Raw genomic sequence first — 22,460 nt, forward strand, 5'->3', positions numbered from 1 at the left:
TGTCTGCCGTCTGTGCAAATCACAACCGGAATCGTATGATCATTTCATAGCCCACTGCTCTACCAAGTGGAGTGTTTGGTTGGAAATACTGAACTGCTACTACCCTCTGGTATACTTTATTCCTTCCTCCCTCCACAAGATCCTCACTCTTCAAGCCTTCCCCCCTGTCATTACAAACCGCTCCAAGCTTGTATCCATAGTTGCGATAGCTCAATGGAACATCTGGAAATCCTATTGGAACCTGATTCTCAACCAGGTTGCTTTTGAACATTCTTGTATCATTTCAGATACAATTTACCAGGTAGCCTTAGCTACAAAAAACCACTCCTTGCTAACCCTGACCATTGTATGATCTTTACTTCGTCTTTCTTTACTCCTGTTTTTCGACGTCCCACCTCTCTGCGATGTGTGACTAATCAATAATATTGTAAATAAAATCCAACTACAAAAAAAATTTTGTCCCCCTTTCCCATTTATATTATAAAATGCCTATTTTTCTATTTTTCTATATTCTATGACACTCTAAATAGCACAAGATGCTTTAAATAGATTCATTGTCGACAAGTTTTATATGATGTCAAGAGCAAAAATGCTCGAAACACAGCTCAATGAGGCCAACCTTTGATGCGACATTGCTCGACAACTAAATCATCGAAACAGTCCGTTTTTTTATTATTATTAAAGACATGCTCTTTTGATTCCAAAAATCAAACGGTATCATTGGTCTGGCAGTTGGGTAAGATTCATTTTTTCTTGACCTATGGAGGATTCCAAGAGCTTTTGAAGATGAAAAAAAAAGAAAAACTCATCAAAATTTTTTAGAATGTCATGTGGTGATCTGAGCACTTTCAATACAAAATATAATAAATAATCTTTCATCATATAAATGAATAATCACTTATAGCACTATACATTATAAATATAAAGTAAGCACTGTATAATGACAGTAAATAACGGTAACTGGGATAATATGGATATTTACAAATAAGGAAACCATAATTGTACCTTTTAGGTAACAAGGAGAATTAAAGGAGAATTTATATAATCAATTCCCAGGCACACGCTGTCAAGGTGTTAAGTAATCAATAATCAGTAATCATAATTAGTCAATAAATCAGGTTGTATAAAAGACAACCTGGAAAAGATATATTTTAGAACAATCAATTTTATTTTGGAATAAAGAAGTACTGAACAATCTCACTGTATTTCTTTGTTTTCTTTCTATCTTCTATTCTATCTTCATTCACAACCCAAACATCACATGTCAGGTTGACCCCCCAACGTAGATTTGATCCAACTGATGTGAGCTGAAGCCGTTTATGGGTATCTCTCGTGAAAAAGAAAACGGGTCTACTGAGACGAAAAAGCCGAGTCCATTTGAACATTGCCTTTAAATCTACATTCAAAGCACGTTGCACATTGTAGCTAGTAGAAAAGAGTTTCTTTTCACCAAGTATTTAATATTGAGTAAGTATCTGGCTCTACGTCGCTCAATATACAAAATATAAATTGCCATATAATTACAACTCTAGTTTGGTTGCTGACTTTTCCTACAGTAAAAGATACATTCAGCTCAAAAGGTACATTGTCATTAGCATGGCTTAGCCAAAATCAATGGTATGTTGTTTTGATAAAAATACCAATCATGAAAGCACATGTATACACCTAAATTAGAGTATTCTTTCTTATCATTACATGCCATTTGGATTATTTTATTGAGATATATATACATATATATATATATAAACATCTACAAGATCGACAACCAACGCATCTGATAGACTATAAAGACGCAAGTCTAACATGTAATTATGTTTGGAGTCACAACACGTTCAAAATCAGAGTAAATCTACCTCAGACACAAAGCTTTAAGATTGGAAATCATTCAAGGCCTATTACTCATGATCAGACACCATTTAATAGCAAGAAATAGCATGGATGAGTAGTATAGTAAAAAAAATATGCATCTTAGATTTTTAAAATTAATTTGCTCCTTACCGTAATGGATTTATGAAAACAGAAAAACCAAAAAAAAAAAAAAAAAAAGTTAGTCTTTTGACCCTTTTTTTTGACAATATATGCAAAATTTATGCAAAATTTATGCAAAATTTATGCAAAATTTATGCAAAATTTATTAATTTTTTTGACAACATTTTTAACAACATTTTTCTTTTTTTTTAGTTCTTTTAAAATCAAAGACACTACAGCATAAGTGATGGAAGAGTTATGCATTCAGAAATGGAGAAAAATGCAACCGGTTACGCTGCAGTGAGAGTGTATCTCTTTTGCCTAAAAATGTTTATTTTCTAGAAATGTTTTTCTGTTGGCACAAATAGCATAGTTGCACATTGGTATTGATTTCTTCAGACTTATAGTTAAAGTTTATTAATTTATTGATCTTATAGAAAAGGTCCTTTTGAGCACATGGTTCAATGTGGCCTTTGACTGATCGGACTTGATCAATTCATAAGAATGACTATACTAAGCTAAAAATATCTTAAGAGAACAAGGGAAGAAAAGGGTTAGAGAGGAGAGCGTCAATCTAATGGTATGTTTGGATGCTTGTTTGTGACCTGAGAAGAAATAGAAACATTTGGTTGGATGTTAGAAGGAGTAGATTATTTGTGATAGCATGTTACATAGAGGTGATTTGGGATAAAAGCGAATACATAAATGTTCATGTGCTACTCCAATAAAGTACAGAGCGAGCAGTCTTGAGCGTTTTCATGAGGAAACAATCTGCAAATCTCTGAAAGACAAAGAGCTTGGTCAAGAACACTTTTGCATTCTCTAAAGCCACCTTGAGCAGTATTTAAGAACGATACTTTACCTCGGAGAAGTTCTTTGATGCATGCTTTGAGCGTTTTCTCTTCTGGAACTAGTAGTCAGGCTAGTTAGGTAGTAATTGACTGAATCAGTTAAGTTTCCTTTCTTACGAATTGGGACTACTTGTGCTACTCGTCAACAGTGAGGTGTGTATGGCCAACACCAACATAGATCAAAAATATGGAAAATCAGGAGATCACTAAAATCTGTGATATATATACAGAAACTAAAGCCAGAGCCATGAGAAAAAATTACGATAAGAGCCGTAGATGTCAGGAACTTCTCATGAATGTAATGGATCTACAAAAAAAAAAAAAAAAAAAAAAAAAAAAACGTATTCAAAAGTCTGCCAACATTTATGCCGACATGGTAGGTATGCCATTTGTGTACTCAAAAGAAATATTCTATAGATAAAATAGAAACTACTACTCTAAAGTAAAAATAGAATGTTTTTTGTAATAAAAAAATATAAAAAGTAGAAAATTTCTAGATTTTCTGTTTTAAATTTTAAAAAAAGAGCTCGTTTTTTCAATTTTTCTGTTTTAGAATAAAAACGAACCTACCAACCAGTAGTCTCTTCTTTAAAATAAAACAGTAGTGTTACTATCTGGTAGATTCGTTTTATATCTTAGAACAGAAAAATTGAAAAACAAGCTTTTTTTAAATTTTAAACAAAAAAAAATTGAAAAACCTACTTCTTTTATCATTCCAAAAAATTCTTTTGATTTATTCTACAAGAATAGTTTTATTTTAAAATGGCAGTTTTTATTATTTTTCAAAAAATATTTTTTGAGTACACAATTGGCATACTTGTAATTTCGGTATACCTGTTGATATTTTTATTATTTTTGAAAATGTTTTTTTTTCTTTTTCTTTTTTTGTAAGCGTATCACACGGATCATGAAGGCCTGAGATCTACGAGTATTTTATACTTTTTTTTATTGCTCTAGCTAACTTTTTCGTAGAGTTATTGCAATCTTTGGGAAGAGGCTTTGAACACTAAAATTTATGCTTGGACCAGAAAAATAGAATAAGAAAGGTATGGCTCAGCATCTAAGCTTACTCAGCCAACGGGCGACACTGCTCTCAAAGCTGTTAGTTCTTCCTTTTTCTATGAATCGGGCTCGAGAGTCAACTACACCCTTCCCTTAAATAAATTTTAGCAAATTCTAGTCAAGTAAGTAGCAGTTAGAAACCTTATTTGGAAAGCAACTGTCAGCCATCTGTAACGTCTTCACCTCCCAAATGACAACACCAGTAATCTGAACTCTTTCTTAAATGCTTTTGATCATCAGTTTCTTGAACAAGTTCACTCTTACAGCAGAATGATTGCTACGACCATAGCAACCATAACAACCATAATAGCGGCTATAGCGATCATACACCACAGAGTAAGCGATTACATTTTTCTTCCGTCCCTTACGCTGTAGCGATAGACCTACAAAAGAGATAGCTAGAGCGATAAAAAAACCTATGTAAAAACTCGTAAGCCTCAGGCATACGTGACCAGTATGAAGGACTTGCAAAAAAAAAAAAAAAAAAAAAAGCATTTTCAATAATAAAAATACTAACAGTTATGCCGAAATTACAAATATGCCATTTGTGTACTCAAAAAAAATTTTTTGAAAATAATAAAAACCACTATTCTAAAGTAAAACCACTACTGTAAATTAAATCAAGAATATTTTCTGCAATGACAAAAAATATAAAAAGTAGAGAATTTCTAGTTCTTCCGCTTGAATTAAAAAAAAAGCTTGTTTTTGGATTTCTCTGTTTTGAAATAAAAACCGAATCTACCAACCAGTAATCTCTTCTTTTAACTAAAACAGTAAGATTATCATCCGGTAGATTCGTTTTTTATTTTAGAACAGAAAAATTGAAAAACAAGCTTCTTTTAAAATTTTAAGCAGAAAAATTGGAAAATTTACTTCTTTTTTATTTTTTGTCATTGCAGAAAATACTCTTGATTTAATTTACAATAGTGGTTTTTATTATTTTTCAAAAAATTTTTTTTGAGTACACAAATGGCATATTTGTAATTTCGGCATAACTGTTAGTTTTTTTTTTTTTTTTTTTTTTTTTTTTTTGGTGAATTCATTACACTCATCGAAAAGTAAGCTACGGTCGTATACCATAGAAAGCACTCGATCTCGTGCGATTGCCGCAGTTACTCAGAAACCACCACCGGATGGTTTATGGGCGCAGGATATGCCGTCATTGGTATTCCTTCTGGTCCCTCAGAATCAACAGACAACCTCAAGTATCAGCCTTTGGAGCATAACATTCGTTGGTGCGAAAGCGAAAGCCAAATATTCCACGCAACCTGGAACAACATGTTCACTTGGTGCAGGTATTGCCACCAAACTGGACACACAAAATTTGAATGTGAGAAGTCGAAAGCTAGAATTATATGTTATGCGTGCCATCACTTAGGACACCGCTCGTTTGAATGTCCTAGGAAACAGTCTATGACACCCAGCAAGCGTTCAAAGAGAGAAAGATCAGTTCTTGGAAAGGCCACCCAACCAAGAAAAGAAGCATCCAAGCCTGAAGGGCAAAGCAGTATTGAAGTCAAAAGTAGCAACTTTGGCCAGAAAGAGATCAATGTCGACAAAGATAATGATAACGATACTAGCGATAGTGATTACGACCCTTTAGATAAAGAGAGCATGGAAGAAGATGAATCTGAAATAGAAAGTGGAGACGAGGATATTGACAGGATGGAGATTGAAGACCTCTATAAGGATACCAAGATGTACAGCGTCAGCCAACAATTAAAAGATCACCTCGTTATGAAGAAAGGAGAAAGACGTAATGGATCAAATTTGAACCAACAATTGGACACGAAGAAATCTACGACACCCTCTTCTGCCTCTAATAATCAGAGGGTAGAGAGTCACCCTTTATAGATCCGCATCAATGAATAAGGAAAATATCCTGTGCCACTATGCCTCACTAAACGCCAATAGTTTAGTGAAAACAAACTCCAAAAAAATACAAAAAGAATATATACGATACCTTCGAATGCAGAATTTCTCTATATTATGCTTTCAAGAAACTTATGCTTCCACTCCTTCAACTATAGACAACCTCAACGTCCTCTTTCAACCTACACAGTCCCATTGTACCAGTCACATGGGCATACTCTCCTTCTCTACCGATTACAACATCTCTATCATCGACACTTCCTCATCCTTTACTTCCGATTGATTTCAACTATGCATGGTTGAACATCCACATCATTTCTATGAACCTTTCTTTGTTCTGAACGTCTATGCACCGGCAGGCCTTGCTGCAAAACGTCGAACATTCTTTAGCAATCTAACCCAAATGCTCCATGATTTTCGATCATTTATCTCTTTTGACGGATTGATTATTTCAGGAGATTTTAATTACTCAGTCCTCAGCCGCCACTATAATTCGTCTTCAACATCAACGCAATGGTTAGCTCTCTTGCAAGCAAATTTTCAAAATGCTTTGGCCATCAATGGTCTTCACGAAGTTCCCACCTTTCAACGCACCGTCTCAAGTGAATTAGTGATGACTGTCATAGACTATATATACTTGGGTAAAATTTTGTACCAATGCGCATCAGAATCATCTATTACCAGATTAGGAGCGAAATGGTCAGACCATTCCATATTACACACATCCTTACTCTTGGGCCAATCCCAGTTTGGTCATGGACTATGGCGTGCCAATCCAGTGTATGCTTCCCACCCTAAGCTACAAAATACATTAGAGAGGAATATACAACATTTGGTTCAAGGATTTGATGAGAATATATCGCCCCAAGAAAAATGGGATGAAGTAAAACACAAAGCCAAGTCAATCATTAGAGGATATTTAGTGGATTACGTTGATTGACGTACTAAGAGAATTCGTGCTTTAGAAAAGAAACGCAATCGTTTACTACGCACAAAGCCTCCTCCAGACGTTCAGCGCTTGGTAATTCCACCTATTGACAATGAGCTACAGATACTACAACAAGAGCTGGCTGAAATAGGTATTCTAAAGGCTGGTCTTCGCTGGCAAGAGAATGGTGAGTGCAATGCTGGGTACTTGAAAAAAATACATCAGAGTCGAACAGTCCAACAATATATGTCTGGCTTCAAAGATAGCAATTCTGAAACACCAACAATTGTACATACCACCAAATCGACAATGCAGAATATAGTACAACGGTTTTATAAAGACCTATATGCGATTGATGCAATACCTATGAATCAAATACAAGAGTATTTAGGTAATATTCACTTTCCAAGTAAATTAATCAGGATGAAGCAAATCTGCTCCAAATGGAATTTGATTGGGAGGATATTGTCAGAATGACAAAGCGTAGTCCAAAACAAAGTAGCCCAGGTAGTGATGGACTAGGGTATATATACCTTCAACTCTTGTTTGGTTTTCCTTGTTTGAAGCCCCTGATACTCCAGGTATACAATGATGCCATGACAAAAGGAATTTTCCTCAGCATGGAAGGAAATCAGAGTGCGCTTGCTACCCAAGAAAGGTGATTTGTCAGAATTAAAAAATTGGAGACCAATTTCATTGATCAACTGTGATGGTAAAATTTTCACAAGGCTCATTACCCAACGTCTAGCTCCTATAATGAATCGAATTATCAACCCGCTTCAAAAGGGCTTCATCCAAGGACGTTTTATTGGCGAAAATGGGATGTACGTTCACTTGGTTCTACAACAAGCAAGATATGAACATCATCAAGGTGTAGGTTTGCTTCTCGACCAGGAGAAAGCCTATGATCGAGTATTACCAACATATCTTCAACAAGCTCTTGTGTTCCTAGGCTTCCCTACCTTATTTATGCAGAGTATTATAATTTGTTCTTTGATAACTCAGTAGCAATCAATGTCAACGGATCCTTTACGGTCCAGTACATCAGCAACGTGGGTTAAGGCAGGCGATCCTTTGTCCCCTTTATTGTTCAACATCGCTTTGGAGCCGCTGATTCTTTCAATCCAGCAAGACCCTACATATCAAGGTTATGTCCGACAATGAGCACTACGTCTCAACAGATCAAGTGCATCGCATATGCTGATGATATCTGTGTGTTTGTCAAGATACCACTGATTTTATGCGTCTCCAACATCACTTGACTAAGTATAGTGCTGTATCAAATGCAAGATTTAACAAGCACAAGACGGAAGCTTTCTCACTGAGTGGAGTCAAGTCAGAATCTTGGGAATCTTTGCTTTTGAGTCACGATATCGAAACATACTACCACCATCATTCCCCTTCTGCTTTTCGATACCTTGGCTTTTATATGCCATACACAAATTCTCAACGAATCGTGTCCAGGATATGCTATTGGAAAAATGCGTACACGGGTTCATGGTTACTCTCAGCGTCATCTCTCGCTTCAAGGAAGAGCTACCGTTGCCAACACTTTGATTTTATCCAAAATTTGGTACGCTTGCGGTTGTTTGCGCCTACTAAGCGATTTCTGAATGAACTTCGTTCATTATCTATGCTTACGTGTGGCAAAAGAAGTTTCCTTATGTTTCTTTTGACCAGTTATGTCTCCCAAGAATCAAGGTGGTGTAGGAGCTCTCACCCTATCACACAATACTTGGTGCTGCAGATGAGATGGGTCTTTACTCTGTTTAGTTCGTCTAATCTAACACTCAGCTCCGAGTGCTTATGACAGAACACTTTGGCATCATGTCTCCGGATGCTGACAATACATTGCTACCCTTTTTCTCTAGAACTCTTCGCCGTCATGACCTTGTCATCCCACTTCAGTTGTCAATGGTATTTATGCTGCGTTTGATCACTTTGGTATCACTTCAAACTTGATAATGTGCTCTAGCCAACTTGCTTTACTTTCCGCTAATTAACATGTTTCAAGAGGTACCTCAGAACCACTGGCTTCATCGACATTCAAAAGTACCAGCATCTCTCTTCTTCCTCTTTGACGAACAGAGTAACCGGTTACGCCTGAAGGTTCGCCATGAATATGGGACATTACCAGGATTGTGCCATCAGCTCTTTATAGACGTTCTTCGCAGACGAACAGTAAAACTTCAATCTTTCCTGTGGCAATATATTACACAAGATATGACACCATCTACTGTATCTGTCTATGATGCTTTGACCAAGCAATTAACTGACACAAGATTGTGGCGCTCTTTCACTTCTAGGGATTTCTGCCTGCATCCTTATGAAGACAAAGCTAAATCCCGAATAAAGGCTTCTCGTACTTCGCTCTCTCTGTATTGGAGGACTCCAATGCTCCTCAGGCTAGAACACTGTGGTATCGTGTGCTTCACAAGAAACTGTCCACTGCGTCCGAACTTTTAAGATTGGTACTGTCTCTACTCCTGTCTGCGGCTGTGCAAATCACAACCGGAATCGTATGATCATTTCATAGCCCACTGCTCTACCAAGTGGAGTGTTTGGTTGGAAATACTGAACTGCTACTACCCTCTGGTATACTTTATTCCTTCCTCCCTCCACAAGATCCTCACTCTTCAAGCCTTCCCCTGCCATTACAAACCGCTCCAAGCTTGTATCCATAGTTGCGATAGCTCAATAGAATATCTGGAAATCCTATTGGAACCTGATTCTTAACCAGGTTGCTTTTGAACATTCTTGTATCATTTCAGATACAATTTACCAGGTAGCCTTAGCTACAAAAAATCACTCCTTGCTAAAATAGCCCTGATTATTGTATGATCTTTACTTCGTCTTTCTTTACTCCTGTTTTTCGACGTCCCACCTCTCTGCGATGTGTGACTAATCAATAATATTGTAAATAAAATCCAACTACAAAAAAATATAAGTATGAGTATTTCGTTAATTTTTTTTTTTTTTTTTTTGCTTTTTGCTAATAGCTTTTGTGTTTTCACGATTGAGAGGAGATATTCCCATCAGAATCAATGACGGTTTTCATCATAACGACTACAACATCCCTTTCTTTTGTGTTTTCTATATTTAATGAGTCAATACTAACTGAAATTTAATTATCTCGTTTATTTTCGATTCGATACTTTCATCTATAGGCACTGGAGCATTTGACATATTGATTGATTTTAAGGCATGAGTTCTCATTGGTATAATTTATTGATATATTTGTATTTTTATCTTTGATGTTCTATCATATTTTATGATTTTAGATACAAAGTGGTTATGTAACTTAGAATTTGATAAAATATTTCTAAAATCACTATCTATCAAACCTAAGGAATCAGCAGCAATTGTTAGCATCTTCTCAGTATTTTTATTACTGATGCTATCTTTTATATCCAGAATAGTGATCTTCTTCTAATATACTTGGATTCTTACTACAAATAGAATCTGTATCCGAATTTACATATTCATCTACTTCCTGTTTATTTTGTTTTGAATCATCTAAGTTATTTGCATTTTTCTCTTGAGTTTATGTTAATTTTATGTTAGTTTTATTTAACTTCTTTATGTTGATTTTTTGGCAATAATTACATTTGTACGAACAAAACTACCTGTGTTGCTTCTGATAAACACATGTCACTTGCTGCAGGCGTGATTTTTTTGTTCATCTTGTTCTTCTCATCGAGTGTCCTTCAAGTCCTTAGAAGCAAAATGATTAAAGTTGCTTTGGAAAAGAATCAAGAAAACTCACTTAGTATTAGATACCCATTTCTTTTGCCTTTCCCGCAAAGAAAGCACTCTATCTACTCTAATGTTCTCTCTAAAAAGCAGCCACTTTCGCGCGAATGATGCTCATTTCTGAAATAGAAAAAGTAATTGTAATCGCTTTATTGAGAAAAAGAAAAGAAATGATTTATCAAAATTATGTTCAATTGATCAGTTTATAGCAACAAATAGGTTTTTTATTGTTATTTATCATACAAAAAACCAGTAATTCGTCATATGCATACAAAGATAAAAAAAAGAAGGATATTGCAAAAAAAAATTGAAAAGAATTGGCATACTTCAAACTTGTAGCCATTGTATTTTCAAAATCTACACATGCATGCTCCTTTTTGGAGTGGACGGTATTCCCTTTTTATAAACTCTCTCTTGATGCTTTGCCTTTCTTCGTCAGAAATATGAGCATGCAGAACAAACTTTATCAAAAGGATTTCACTTTACTCACACAGTGAAGATAAATTCAGTAGATGTTACATTACTTTTGCTGAAGCTAATAAGCAAAATAACGATTACGCATCGAATAAAACTGGCTTTGAAAGAGGGCTAACAAAACAGATATACAAAACCTGTCTCATCAAGGTCATTACTTTTTACTAATTTTTAAACTATGACAAACAAACTGTAAGCTTTTTTTTTGTTTTATATATAGACTTTATTTTTTAAAAAAAAAAAAAAAAAAAAAAAAAAAAAAAAAGAAAAAGAAAAAGAAAAAACCTATAAAAAAAAGGAAACAAAAAAAAGTGCACTCTTTGCTTCTCATCGCGATACACAAACACTGTTGATTTAAAACCAACGTATGTAAGTGTCTTTGATGATACAACAAGTTGAGAACACCAAAAAAACTGTTAGTAATATAGCCCTGGTACCCTAAGGAACCCGGGCGTATGAAATGGTAAAGCAAGCTCTTGGTAACAGGGACCACCACATCAAGGCAATATGGAACTCATCAAGTCTTACTTATCTAGGGAATAGGAGAAACAAGTCTTAAACACTTACTGGGCGAGGCCAGTCGAAGCGCCAGAAAAGGATAATAAAAACAAAAAGAGGATGAATAGATACCCAAGGGTATGAGAACTAGCTACAACAACAAGAACACCAAGAGCAACACCAGAAACACCGTTGTAGATAGTACTTAGAAAGAAGCACACCAAAACACCAGAGACAAATTTTACATAGCGCCATATTACAATTTTTAGATTCAGACGAGTGACGAAACATGTACGATATTATCTCCGAATGAAATTTCTGGCAGGTTTGGCTTGCTTTTGACTTGCTTTTGACTTAGAGTCTTTGCTTAGAATTGCATCTTTATGCAGTTATTTGGTTCTAATACAATAACAAAAGTTGTAGATTTATGTCTTCTGAGTCTACTGATTTAGATAACATAACCACTTTGCTGCTAAAATATTGAGCAAATAGACAAAAGTGTTTATGAGGTTTTTCGCACATATCTCATCTTTTTCATAGTATAATAGGCAAACAAATACATTCATCAAAAAACTAGAGCCTTTAGCGCACATTCTGTGTATCTAGTAGCGTTGGTATCTTTATTTTTCGTCTCGTAGCGTCAAAATAAGATCAAGAGTTTTCAAAATGATGATTTTCATGAATAGTACCCTTTGGTCAGAAGGCATATTTTGGCCATTTTTCGCAAGTCGCTTTTTTTTTTTTGCTCAAATCAACACCAAAAATATCCTATATATTAGTAAACATGGCTTATAGGCATTTAGAGTACTTGTGCATATATAAAAAGGTTTTATGACATCTTCATATGCTTGAGAAAAAGATGCATGAATTGTTAAAGTAATACAAAATAGAATTATTATGCTGAAATGCCTATTCAGTATCTTAAACCACCCGAAGGACCAGCATGTAAGACAGCTTTCTTATCAACATATTCTTTTTTTAGGTATCATGCGTCGTACAATGTCTCCACCGTCAATAAAGAATTGCACACGTTCAAACCAGACATACTAGAAATTGTTATGGATTATCAAGATAGCTTACTCAAAGAAAGTTGAATCATTTTGATATAGTAAGGACTACTCCTTTTCTTTATGTAAATGTTCGATTGACGACATAATCATTGTACTACATTTTTGTGTACATTTGCTTATTTTTTTCAACTTGCATCATGTGTGAATTGTGTATTTATTTTAGTTTTTGAAAGAATATCTCTATTGTTTAGTGTGTGATGCAGTGGATGTAATCAAACCGGATTTCCGTGGTGGCGGAGGAGGGCCTTCTTTTAAACTTAAAAAGACAGCGATTGTCATAATCAAAGTAAATCTAAACCACCGCCACGTGAAGTAAAGCATTTGTTTCACCATGCGCTGGACAGAGCCTACCAAGCCCAAGGATTGTTCCGGTGGTGGTGTTGGTGTAGTAGTGTTACAATAGCCGCTTTTTGTTGAGTTGACACCATGCTAAAATTATCGTCATACCAATGCCCATTCTCTTTAGGAATTTTTTATGATCATATTCATGTTCCAGACGACCGATTAAGCTCAGTGCATCATCAAGAGCATCTTTCTCAACGACGCCTGCTTGAACAAGAATTGATTCAAGCAAGTTTGTATTATCTTCATGCCCTTTTAACCAAGCATGATTAGTTCACTAAGCAGATTTTGATTGCTTTCTTCTTCTTCGTATTCTTCTTCTTCGTAATAAATAACGCCTTGTTCTTTAAGCTGACCCAGTAATGTTCTATGCTCTTCTAACTTGCTTTGAGCTCTTGAATATGCGTATGCTGAGCTTCAAACGACTTTTGAAGCTGTTCATGATCATGCAAAGTGAACTGGAATTGGTCCACTTGCTGTTTCAAGAACGTAAATCATGCAAGGTTTTCATCAGCTTCTCTTCCATGGATAATTTGGATTGATACACCTGATCATTCTCCAGCCTCAAATGCTTGATTTTCTCATGCAGCAGCGAAACATCTTCTTCCTCATGGTGTGGTGGTGATAGTTATTACTATCTTTGGGCATTGTTTTTCTTCCATTTCTTGTATTTTGACTGTAGCATGATCAAGACTACCTTTCAAGAACTTGATTTCAGTCTCCAATTCTCTTTCTTTCTTTTTATGCATACGGCCCTGTTTCTCCTGGGTTTGGACTGTCTGCTCTAGTTGAGTGGATAGTTCCGTATTCTTTTTTTCCAGCATTTCAATCATGGCTTCTCGCGTTGTATGTGAAGGCATAAAAGTGACGTCTTCTTGAGGTTGTTCATCTAAAGAGAATAAGAGTTGGAAGGTGTAGGGTAAATAGACTGAGATAATAAATCTTCATAGTTAGATTTGAGTGCGATATTATTCTCCAATAGGGATTTTCCTATTTCAGCTGCCAATCTCAAATCCCTCTCTTTGTCTTTGAGTGTGGTATAGGCATTCTTTAGCATAGCACCAACTCACTTGGTGATTTTCTTAACCAAGAAGATATAGACGAAGTAGCTGATAAACTAGGTGAAGGAGGAGGTTGTAATAAATCTTTAGAAATAGTGTAGATATCATATAGGGGATTTTTTTTAAAGAGAAGAAAGAAAGAAAAGAATGGCCATATAAAATATCAAGGTTTTTTTTTTTTTTTATTGTTATTGGAATTTCATGTTTCATCAGAATGAAGTCTAATTCAGATAACAATCCATCACTTGGCCTGGAATAATCCCTTCCTTTCACCACAAACAAAAGCCAACATTCTGTTGGTCCACAAACAAATATTGCGCTTTCCTTGATCAAGCATCATTTCTTGTATCATTTGCTTTGTCACATAACCCTTTTCATAACTGCTATTGGCAGGCGGATGTTCTAGCACATATTCAGTCTAAATCTATCTTGTATTTCTGTTGAAGTGCGTCTAATTCTGATTTAACAAGATGTCTTGTTCTGTCTTATTGCATAAATCAACCAAATACGAGTCTGTTCATCATCTGGATCTCTAGAATTCGGCAAATTAATTGATACATGGGTGAATACCTGTACCACCTGCAATCTATCAAACTCATTTTAGTGTATCATATAATGCCATTTCTCTTTTACCATCCCAACTTCCTTATAACTATTAGGTTCATAATGCATTCCGCTCTACCATAGGCCCTCTGTGTATATTGATGTTGTAAGGCAAAAACTGGTATCGTACGAGAGACTGAACCATCTTGGTATTTTTTGACAACCAGGTCCATATAGCCATCACGATATGGTCTGATAATAGGTGTGTAAGGTCTCATGACTTGAATGCATCGTCTTTAATATAAACACACGAAGGAACAGGGTATGTTTTGTCTTGTGGTTTATAGACAGTCTCAAAAGGTAAGAATCGGGTGATATCTGTTCTTTTTGATAAATCAAGTGCACATAGCGATCTTGGTCAGTTTGCTTTGTTTTCTATCTCATTGTATTTCTGCCAACCAAAATAGGAGCCTGCTAAACATGTTGTGCCTAGTAAAAAGGTCTTTAAGATTGTGTTTTTCTTAGTATGTGTGGCAGTAGATAGACTTCTTGAACAAGTAGTCAAGACTGGGCTACAAGAAAGTACTTTAAACATAGAGAAAAGGAAGAAAAAAACTTTTTTTTTTTTTTTTTATCGAGCAGGGTTATCCTTTTTCGGACATTAGATTCGAATTTGACATTGCATAGAGAGAGTGGAAAGTATTCACAATGAGTTTTATTTTTCTTAAAAATAAGCATGATGGCCTTGAATCAATCCATGGCATTTTGTTCTTGACTAACAATACCAATTTTGTCAACTAAGTCAATTGGATGATGAAAAATGATGTGGGTGGCGTAAAATAAAGAAATTCATGCAATCTATACAAGAAGGTCTTTCCTTTTTTGTACATCTTGTTCAAACGAAAAGAAAGCAGGGCTTCTTATTGTTTATTTTGATGCTATTGTTTTTGGAAAAAAGAAGCAGTAATTTCTATATATAGGTTTTTGTATGATAAACAACTAAAATGGTCTCTTTTTTTCTCTCCTTTTTCTTTTCGTTTCTTGTTTCTTTCAACTATGAAAAAGTTGTTTAAAAAGAAAAAGTCTGAAAAGAACTTGTCTAGTTCTATTTTACTTGATGAACAGATAAAGAAGCAATCTATGTTTGCTCCGCCTTCTACTTCTTCTATGATTAATATGCCGCAGTCTACAAGTGAATTGCCTGTTCTTGTTATGCCAAAACCTAGAAGACCTTATACGCCTACGCGTGCTATTCTCGGTAGATTCGATCATGACAAGACGCAAGTAGAAGAGGAATCATTGCATGAAGAAATCTCACCTATTCTGTTGCCAACAGCTCGTGAAGGTAAAAAGACGCACATAAAATTCATCTTGCTTAAAACAATAGTAACAGAACCCCCAATCGAAACAAGCCAGGGACATACAGCACAACAGTCAGTCATGAATTATTCTTCAACGAGAGAGTATGATTCTGCTGTTGAGTCCTTGTCTGATCCTACAATGGATACACATAGTCAAATTGAATTGCCCATGATAAAAAAGCAAATATCACGCCGACCTCTTGTGTCACCTCCACCTGCTTCAATACAAGATAGTGATGATACAATGAATCAATTCAGTTTGATACCAATCATGAGAGCACAATACCCATTGCGAATCCTTCTTTAGCCTCCTCAGCCACTGCCACACCTCGGCAACAATCCCATTACTATCAAAAGCAAAAAGAATATCAAAAGCAACAACAGCAATACCATATGCAAGAGCAACAAAAGCTTCTTAAGCAGCAGAGAATTGAAGAACAACAAAATTTTATGAACAGCAAGTGTTGCAAGAGCAACAGAAGCTACAGAAACTGCAAGAGCAGCAGAGACTACAAGAGCAACAGAAACTACAAGAACAACAGAAACTGGAAGAACAGCAAAAAATGGAAGAGCAGCAACGACTTCAAGAACAACAAATGCGCGAAAAAGAAGAATACACCCGCCTATTCCTTGAACTTAAGCACCAAGTCGAACTCATGGAACAACAACGCATCATTGAACGAGAAGAATGGGCAAGAAAAGAACAACTTCATCTGGACCAACAAAACCAAATGTTAGAAAAACTCATGATGACAGAAGAACAACTCAATAACTATCTCATGAAGCAACGTTATCAAAAACAACTACAGCACAAACAATGGCAACAGCAAATGAGCGAATTGAACTTGAATGAGCCTCACGCATTAAACAAGAGTCGATCGGAAGAATTTGACAAGTCTCGTAGTGTTGAAGGTGATTTTCTACCTAGACATTCACGTCGAAACAGCGTTGTTAGCAATAAAAGTCGATTAGATACAACAGCCAGTCCTTCCACTACATTGGTACCTACACCCAGTCACCGATCTTCTGTGGCATCACTCAGAAAGACAAGGCCGCGAGCAAGATCAACTGAATCAGCTAAATGGCAGCATCCTCGTCGAGAATTTGAGCAACCGCAATATTATCTCCCTGATCGTGCTTATTATCCACTCTCTCTGCCTCCGCCTAAACCAAGAAAAAGTCGATCGACGGGTAAAGAACCCTTACACTATAGAAGATCCCAAGGTTATCCTCAACCTTACTTTCTAGATCAAGATGACGATGATGGAGAAGAAGAGTATTGTTATTATGAGCCTGCTTATTATCCACAAAACTACATGTATAGTCCAGATTATTGTTCACCTATGATGCCTGTCAATAGGCATTATGGACCTTCAAGGTATCGATATCACTGAGAATAAAAATAAAATAAAATTGGACGGTTCTTTCAATGCATACCCTAGTTCTTTTTTTCTTTCTTTTTTTAATCATGTCCAGAGCAGCCAAGCAACTTTATTAGGTTCTATCTTATTCTGTGTTGGTTCAGTGTTGGTGTTCATTATTTGCAAAATAAGAGAAAGCAGTAACTATAAGACTTTTTCTTTTAAAAAAAGACAAGCTGATCTCAGTTTGTAGAATCTAAGAGCAGGTGTCTTACGTGATGAAGAGCGAAGAAAAAGAAAGAGAACAAGGTTAAACATGAAAGAACTACAAGAACAGCAAGAATTACATGAAGCCTTATTAAACACAACACATTAGTCCAACCAACATGAACAAGAATATAAAAGAGCTTCATTTTTTTTTCAAAGAAATAGATGCTTTTATTTAAGCACTTTCACCCTTTTGGAAGACATAAGTCAAGTGACACTTGCCACAGTATTGACGATCCTTGTGCTTGGCCATGAACACACCAGCACCACAGGTGGCATTGGGACATTCACGACGGAGACGAGTGACCTTACCAGATTCATCTACCTTGTAGTACTTGAGAATAGCCAACTTGACCTTAGTACGCTTGTGCTTGATCTTCTTGGGGTAGTGTAAGTCTTCTTCTTTCTCTTCTTACCACCACCGAGAAGTTCAGCGTTGAGGTTCAAGGTGTTGTTGTTGGCAATGCCGTAAAGGGCAAGTTCACCATCAACAAGAGGCTTACCGGCAAAGGACAAGAGTTGAGCGTCAACAGGGAGACCTTCACGTTCTTGGATCATGGCCTTGACAGCAGCAACAGAAGAGTTGGTGGAAACATCAAGGGCAAGAGTGTTTCCTTGGAGAGACTTGACAAAGACTTGCATATTAGATTCAGATAACTCGATTATTTTCCAAACAATTATAAAGTGACAAGAAAAAATCTAACAGATCGTGAATACCAGATCTTTCTTTCGCTTTATCTGCCACTTACCTTCCTCACTATCTGTTGAAATAGAAAAAAAAATGGGAGAAAGAACAAAAAGGGTTGTTAAGAAAAGAATAAATAGTCAGAAAAAAATTTTTTCCAAGCATTTTATTGGCTAGACATATTTACGTCACAATTGCCATTTGTTCTTTCTGCCTCTTTCTCTTTTCTTTTTTTTTTTTTGTGTTCCATTTTATGCTTTCAGGTAAGCCGTTTCTTTGCCTATTGAATCAAACACACGAGTCAATCAGACCATGAATTTAAAAGAGAACTGTCATACAAACTATGAATAACTCATAATAATAGAGTTTTCTAGTAACTTGATGCATAAAAAGACGACATGCCAAAAAGAAAGCGATCAAGAAGCCAAAGTGGTGGCCTAGATAGAAAAGACGACCTAAACTATGTTGACGAAGACAGTGAATTATCTTCTGGCGATGATGCTTTAAACACAAGTGATCTTGAAAGTCATCATCCAAGCCCTGATCACCATGTAAGGAAAAGAGGTCGACCCAAGTCGCATCACTATGGTTCAAGGGAAGACAGACATGCGAGGTCACAACAATCATCTGCATCATCGAATCTTTCGAATCACAGTTATCATCCTCCAACTACACCCAGTGGCTATATAAGTGATATTGATGAATCAGGAGAAACCAAGGTCGATAAATACGGTCGGTTGCTTGGAGGTAATTATGGTCTGTAGTGAATGATGTATTAACCTGTTTAGGGCGTGAATACCGTGTTCCTACATTTACCTTGCCTACAAGAGACAATACGTTATTCATGTTTTCAAAAGATCCAGCTGCTTTGTTAGGATTTCGAGATAGTTTTGTGTTCCTAAAGAAGAATGTCAAGCTCATCAAGGTGCATATTGATAATGCTGAAAAAGGCTATTTGGTTGATTCCAATCTGCTTCGATCTACATTTCGTACGCGTGAAATATCTGTTGTGACAGCTCGTTCTGTGTTTAAACAATTTGGACATCGTATCATTCGAAAGGGACGTAAGGAAGAGATGATTATTATTACACAGATGAAGTAGATGAAGGAGAAGATGAGCCCTCTGATGAAGAACCGCCTAAAGACATGCTTGATAAGCCAGTACCTGCTTCTTCTTTCTTGCCTGCTAATCTGGAAGTAGGCCGAAACAATTTGATTCATCAATTGACAGCACAAGATACAACAACCACTGAATTGAATTGGTTGCATCATGCAGCAGTCTCAACAAGACAGTTCAATACCTCTTATTTTCTTATCGTCGTGCTAATCCAACCAATTATGATTTACTGACAAATGTCTATCAAATACCTGAAAATAGACAAACACTTAGAAATACAGAAGAAAAGACGAATACCCTCAACAGTGACATCCCTATGGATTTCAATCTTGCTATGATGAATCATCCCAAAATGGAGTTGAATTTCAATCATATTTAAATTAAAGACTTTATAAACCTAATGTCTTTCTAGCATTCTCTCTTACTATTTCATTATAACGTTCACGGTCTGTTCTCCATATTTTCTACATTTGAATGAGACAAATAATGTGCTATACATGACTTACACAGGCATCAATATTAGCACCACTTTCATCATTGGGTTCTATCGTGAGAGAAGAAATGAGTTATTTGAAGTTTTTAAGAAAAAACTTACTGCCAACATACTGACCACACTCAACAAAATCTTCTCTACACTCTGAACAGGACTCCAACGTTCAGAACTACTTTCATACATGTTGGGATCATCACCAGGTGGATGTAAAATAGAAATACAAACAGTCCCATTTTGATAACATTAGGGTGAAAGAAATCACATGTGAATCGCATTGTAGGTGGGCTTAAAGGATAATCTTTAGGGAACGTAAGTGTAGCAGGAAACAGTCCACCTTCAAAAGGTGTACCTTCAGGGCCACTATCAAAAATAAGAAATAAGAAACAAGCCTAACTTCATAGAGAGATAACATACGCAATAAGAGCTCCCATTCAAAAAAGTTGTTTTCATCAACAGGACCTTTAACAATCAGCATCTACTTGTTCTTGCTTTAAACAAACCTGCTGTGATTCCTTCAGGTGCATTCAGTGTCAACTCTATAATCTAGTCATAAACCAAACAATAACAGCAACAACAAACTACCTTTATATCTGTCATCAGACGCTTCAAGGCTGTAGAGCCTGCTGTTCTATTAGCATACATTTTATTCGAAAGAAATAGAAAGAAAAGAAAAGAAAAGAGAGATGATTGGCTTAAACCAAATAAAAACTTTTGTATCACTTGTTTTTCTTGTCGAATTCTTCATCATCAGAATAGGCCTCAATAAAACCTTGATCTTCCAAGTGATGATGCAACATATGCATTCTATCTTCCATAGTAATTTCTCTTACAAGATAGCCTTCTGAATCACGGCGTACGAGTTTTGTTGTTGTTTCTTCCGTTTGGCTATAGGGATCGAGTTCTTTAGGATCACGGGAGGCCAACCATAGACTACTCTAGGATCTATAGAGAGTAAGATACACATAGAATATTGTTTCTTATACCTGTATTTGGTTTCACAGCGTATTGTAGACCATTGCCTGGTGTACCTTGTGGCCACATCCAAAAGATGGGATTGCTACCCAAGACAGAACAGATTTTGATAGTAGCCTATGTCAAAAGGAAATTCAACCTAATCCTTTGTTTGATATCATCACAAAACATAGTACTTACAGCATCTATCTTTTGGCGGCGTATTAATTGTGTTGTCTTGGTTCTTTCAGATCCTTCAATCGTTGTTTGTCCTTTCAATAGGCAATAGACATGATAAAACAGCCAAGACACCCACAAGTAAAAGAACAAAAAAGATCAAGATGATATTGAACACAACTATCACTAGTTCAAGCATAGAAGGGTGGATTATCTTAAATACTGAGTACTGTGTTGCATAGATATTTTACTTACCAAGGATTTTGTCTTGCTTCAAATATACGCTGTAATCGCCAGAGTAGCAAGAAACAGCCATAGGAACAACAGATCATGACAGAAAACACGAACCGAACAAAGTAACTATAGTTGGCAAAACCTACACAGTTGCCAATCCAAGGGCAGTGATGATCATACGTAAGACACATTGACCACAATGACGACAATGATGGGCTCGAGGAGGTTTGAGTGCTCACATGTCTTGCAATAACGAAGACCTGTGATGCCACTCTTTAATAAATCATCGTCTATCGATTCAATGATGGCATGAGGAGGTTCTAAGTATTGTACTTGATTGGTATCACAGATAAAGAAAGAGATTTGGCTTACCCATCCTTCAGGTGTATAGCCTGGTTTTATTGTACAAGCAAAGTAATAGTTTACATAGAGTGAAATGAGGAACAGATTCATAGGGCTAATATCTTTTGCGTATGTAGGCTTGTCCAGCCTCCAAAAGCAGGGCCCAAAATATAAAAATTCGTAGTCAATTGCAAATACGTAATGAGCACAACCACGCATCCTACAATGATCCTTTCTGGTATGAGTTCTATAAACATCATAAAAGAGTAAAAAAGCGAATTATTTTTTATTTGTGATTATTTTCATTTTCTTTTTTTTATATATTAAAAATAAGAGAGAGAGGCAACAGAGTAGTCTGAATTGAGTTACTAGTGATTAAACCAGTCTCATGTATTGCACTTCATAGCATTACCACCCGCAGCCATTACAGTAAACATACCTGAGCCAACCCATCAAGAGAAATTTCTCTCTTTCAAAGGTACTAATGGCCCAAGTCGTTATAATTTCTGGTAGCACTGCCCCCATTATTAACAGGTTGTCAGCAAACATTTAGCGGTTTTCCTCAGACCTTCCCACGGGATGGATAAAAGAACAAGTCTTTTTGTACGTTTGCCCGTATACATAAGCTTGCCGCCTCTCTTTGTAAAGAAAAAAAGAAAAAAAAAAAAAAGACTAAAAAGCATGTTTTTTATACTTACTTTTACCCTACTACCACTGAAAAAAAAAAATTTTTTTTTTTGTTTGTTTCTTTAAAAAAAGAGTCACTTCATGACTCATGTTTTTCTCAGTATAAATTGAATGTAAAAACCTGCAAGTTTAGTTTCTTCTTTATTCGATCTAAAAACACAAACTTTGAGGGCAATGTGCTTTATAATTTTATTACAGCATGCGTGCCTTAAAGTATAAGAGTAATTTTTGGACGGTTGTATCTATTCGATGAGTGGTTCGATACCATTGAACTCGAAAACTTGTCTATATTTTTTTAATGTATAAAGAAAATGAAAAAAAAAAAAAAAAAAAAAGAGAGGCTTGCCTTTCTTTTCTAAAATG

The 22,460-nt window shown here is 36.0% G+C and overlaps 8 protein-coding genes across 8 annotated transcripts; 2 read left to right on the forward strand and 6 right to left on the reverse strand.

The window, feature by feature from the left end:
* Positions 1–11,240: 11,240 nt before the first annotated feature.
* Positions 11,241–12,124, reverse strand: B0P05DRAFT_544092 (uncharacterized protein). Its single transcript, XM_051578504.1, has 2 exons — positions 11,636–12,124; positions 11,241–11,610 (listed from the first exon to the last, which is right to left on the reverse strand). Exons 1-2 carry the CDS (start codon positions 11,695–11,697, stop codon positions 11,472–11,474), a joined length of 201 nt encoding a protein of 66 aa, XP_051434509.1. The 5' UTR covers positions 11,698–12,124; the 3' UTR covers positions 11,241–11,471.
* A 487-nt stretch (positions 12,125–12,611) lies between these two features.
* Positions 12,612–13,961, reverse strand: B0P05DRAFT_544095 (uncharacterized protein; the record flags this gene model as incomplete). Its single annotated transcript, XM_051578505.1, has 8 exons — positions 12,612–12,812; positions 12,875–12,936; positions 12,975–13,070; positions 13,097–13,203; positions 13,242–13,294; positions 13,366–13,425; positions 13,454–13,707; positions 13,889–13,961. Coding segments are annotated over 8 exons (861 nt in total), but the record flags the coding sequence as incomplete, so codon positions are not given.
* An 87-nt stretch (positions 13,962–14,048) lies between these two features.
* On the reverse strand, positions 14,049–15,015 carry B0P05DRAFT_544096 (uncharacterized protein). The gene is made up of 3 exons (XM_051578506.1): positions 14,562–15,015; positions 14,153–14,281; positions 14,049–14,129 (listed from the first exon to the last, which is right to left on the reverse strand). The coding sequence occupies exons 1-3, from the start codon at positions 14,698–14,700 to the stop codon at positions 14,101–14,103; spliced, it is 297 nt and encodes a 98-aa protein (XP_051434511.1). The 5' UTR covers positions 14,701–15,015; the 3' UTR covers positions 14,049–14,100.
* A 450-nt stretch (positions 15,016–15,465) lies between these two features.
* B0P05DRAFT_544098 (uncharacterized protein) lies at positions 15,466–17,217 on the forward strand. The gene is made up of 2 exons (XM_051578507.1): positions 15,466–15,985; positions 16,242–17,217. Exons 1-2 carry the CDS (start codon positions 15,479–15,481, stop codon positions 17,175–17,177), a joined length of 1,443 nt encoding a protein of 480 aa, XP_051434512.1. The 5' UTR covers positions 15,466–15,478; the 3' UTR covers positions 17,178–17,217.
* Positions 17,218–17,235: 18 nt separating this feature from the next.
* B0P05DRAFT_637937 (ribosomal protein S27a-domain-containing protein) lies at positions 17,236–18,053 on the reverse strand (the record flags this gene model as incomplete). Its single annotated transcript, XM_051583669.1, has 2 exons — positions 17,236–17,736; positions 17,775–18,053. 2 exons carry the CDS (start codon positions 18,051–18,053, stop codon positions 17,587–17,589), a joined length of 429 nt encoding a protein of 142 aa, XP_051434513.1. The 3' UTR covers positions 17,236–17,586.
* Positions 18,054–18,296: 243 nt separating this feature from the next.
* On the forward strand, positions 18,297–19,613 carry B0P05DRAFT_544101 (chromatin remodelling complex Rsc7/Swp82 subunit-domain-containing protein). The gene is made up of 4 exons (XM_051578508.1): positions 18,297–18,843; positions 18,885–19,160; positions 19,190–19,388; positions 19,475–19,613. The coding sequence occupies exons 1-4, from the start codon at positions 18,495–18,497 to the stop codon at positions 19,590–19,592; spliced, it is 942 nt and encodes a 313-aa protein (XP_051434514.1). The 5' UTR covers positions 18,297–18,494; the 3' UTR covers positions 19,593–19,613.
* Positions 19,614–20,386, reverse strand: B0P05DRAFT_544103 (ubiquitin-conjugating enzyme/RWD-like protein). Its single transcript, XM_051578509.1, has 6 exons — positions 20,289–20,386; positions 20,207–20,249; positions 20,117–20,165; positions 19,932–20,066; positions 19,805–19,878; positions 19,614–19,757 (listed from the first exon to the last, which is right to left on the reverse strand). The coding sequence occupies exons 1-6, from the start codon at positions 20,346–20,348 to the stop codon at positions 19,705–19,707; spliced, it is 414 nt and encodes a 137-aa protein (XP_051434515.1). The 5' UTR covers positions 20,349–20,386; the 3' UTR covers positions 19,614–19,704.
* B0P05DRAFT_544106 (uncharacterized protein) lies at positions 20,387–21,740 on the reverse strand. The gene is made up of 9 exons (XM_051578510.1): positions 21,609–21,740; positions 21,323–21,525; positions 21,249–21,302; positions 21,118–21,210; positions 20,970–21,056; positions 20,859–20,929; positions 20,690–20,795; positions 20,631–20,648; positions 20,387–20,607 (listed from the first exon to the last, which is right to left on the reverse strand). Exons 1-9 carry the CDS (start codon positions 21,668–21,670, stop codon positions 20,423–20,425), a joined length of 879 nt encoding a protein of 292 aa, XP_051434516.1. The 5' UTR covers positions 21,671–21,740; the 3' UTR covers positions 20,387–20,422.
* Positions 21,741–22,460: the final 720 nt, after the last annotated feature.

The sequence above is a fragment of the Gilbertella persicaria genome (assembly GCF_025201335.1).
Source record: "Gilbertella persicaria strain CBS 190.32 chromosome Unknown B0P05scaffold_22, whole genome shotgun sequence".
Classification (NCBI taxonomy): Eukaryota; Fungi; Mucoromycota; class Mucoromycetes; order Mucorales; family Choanephoraceae; genus Gilbertella; species Gilbertella persicaria.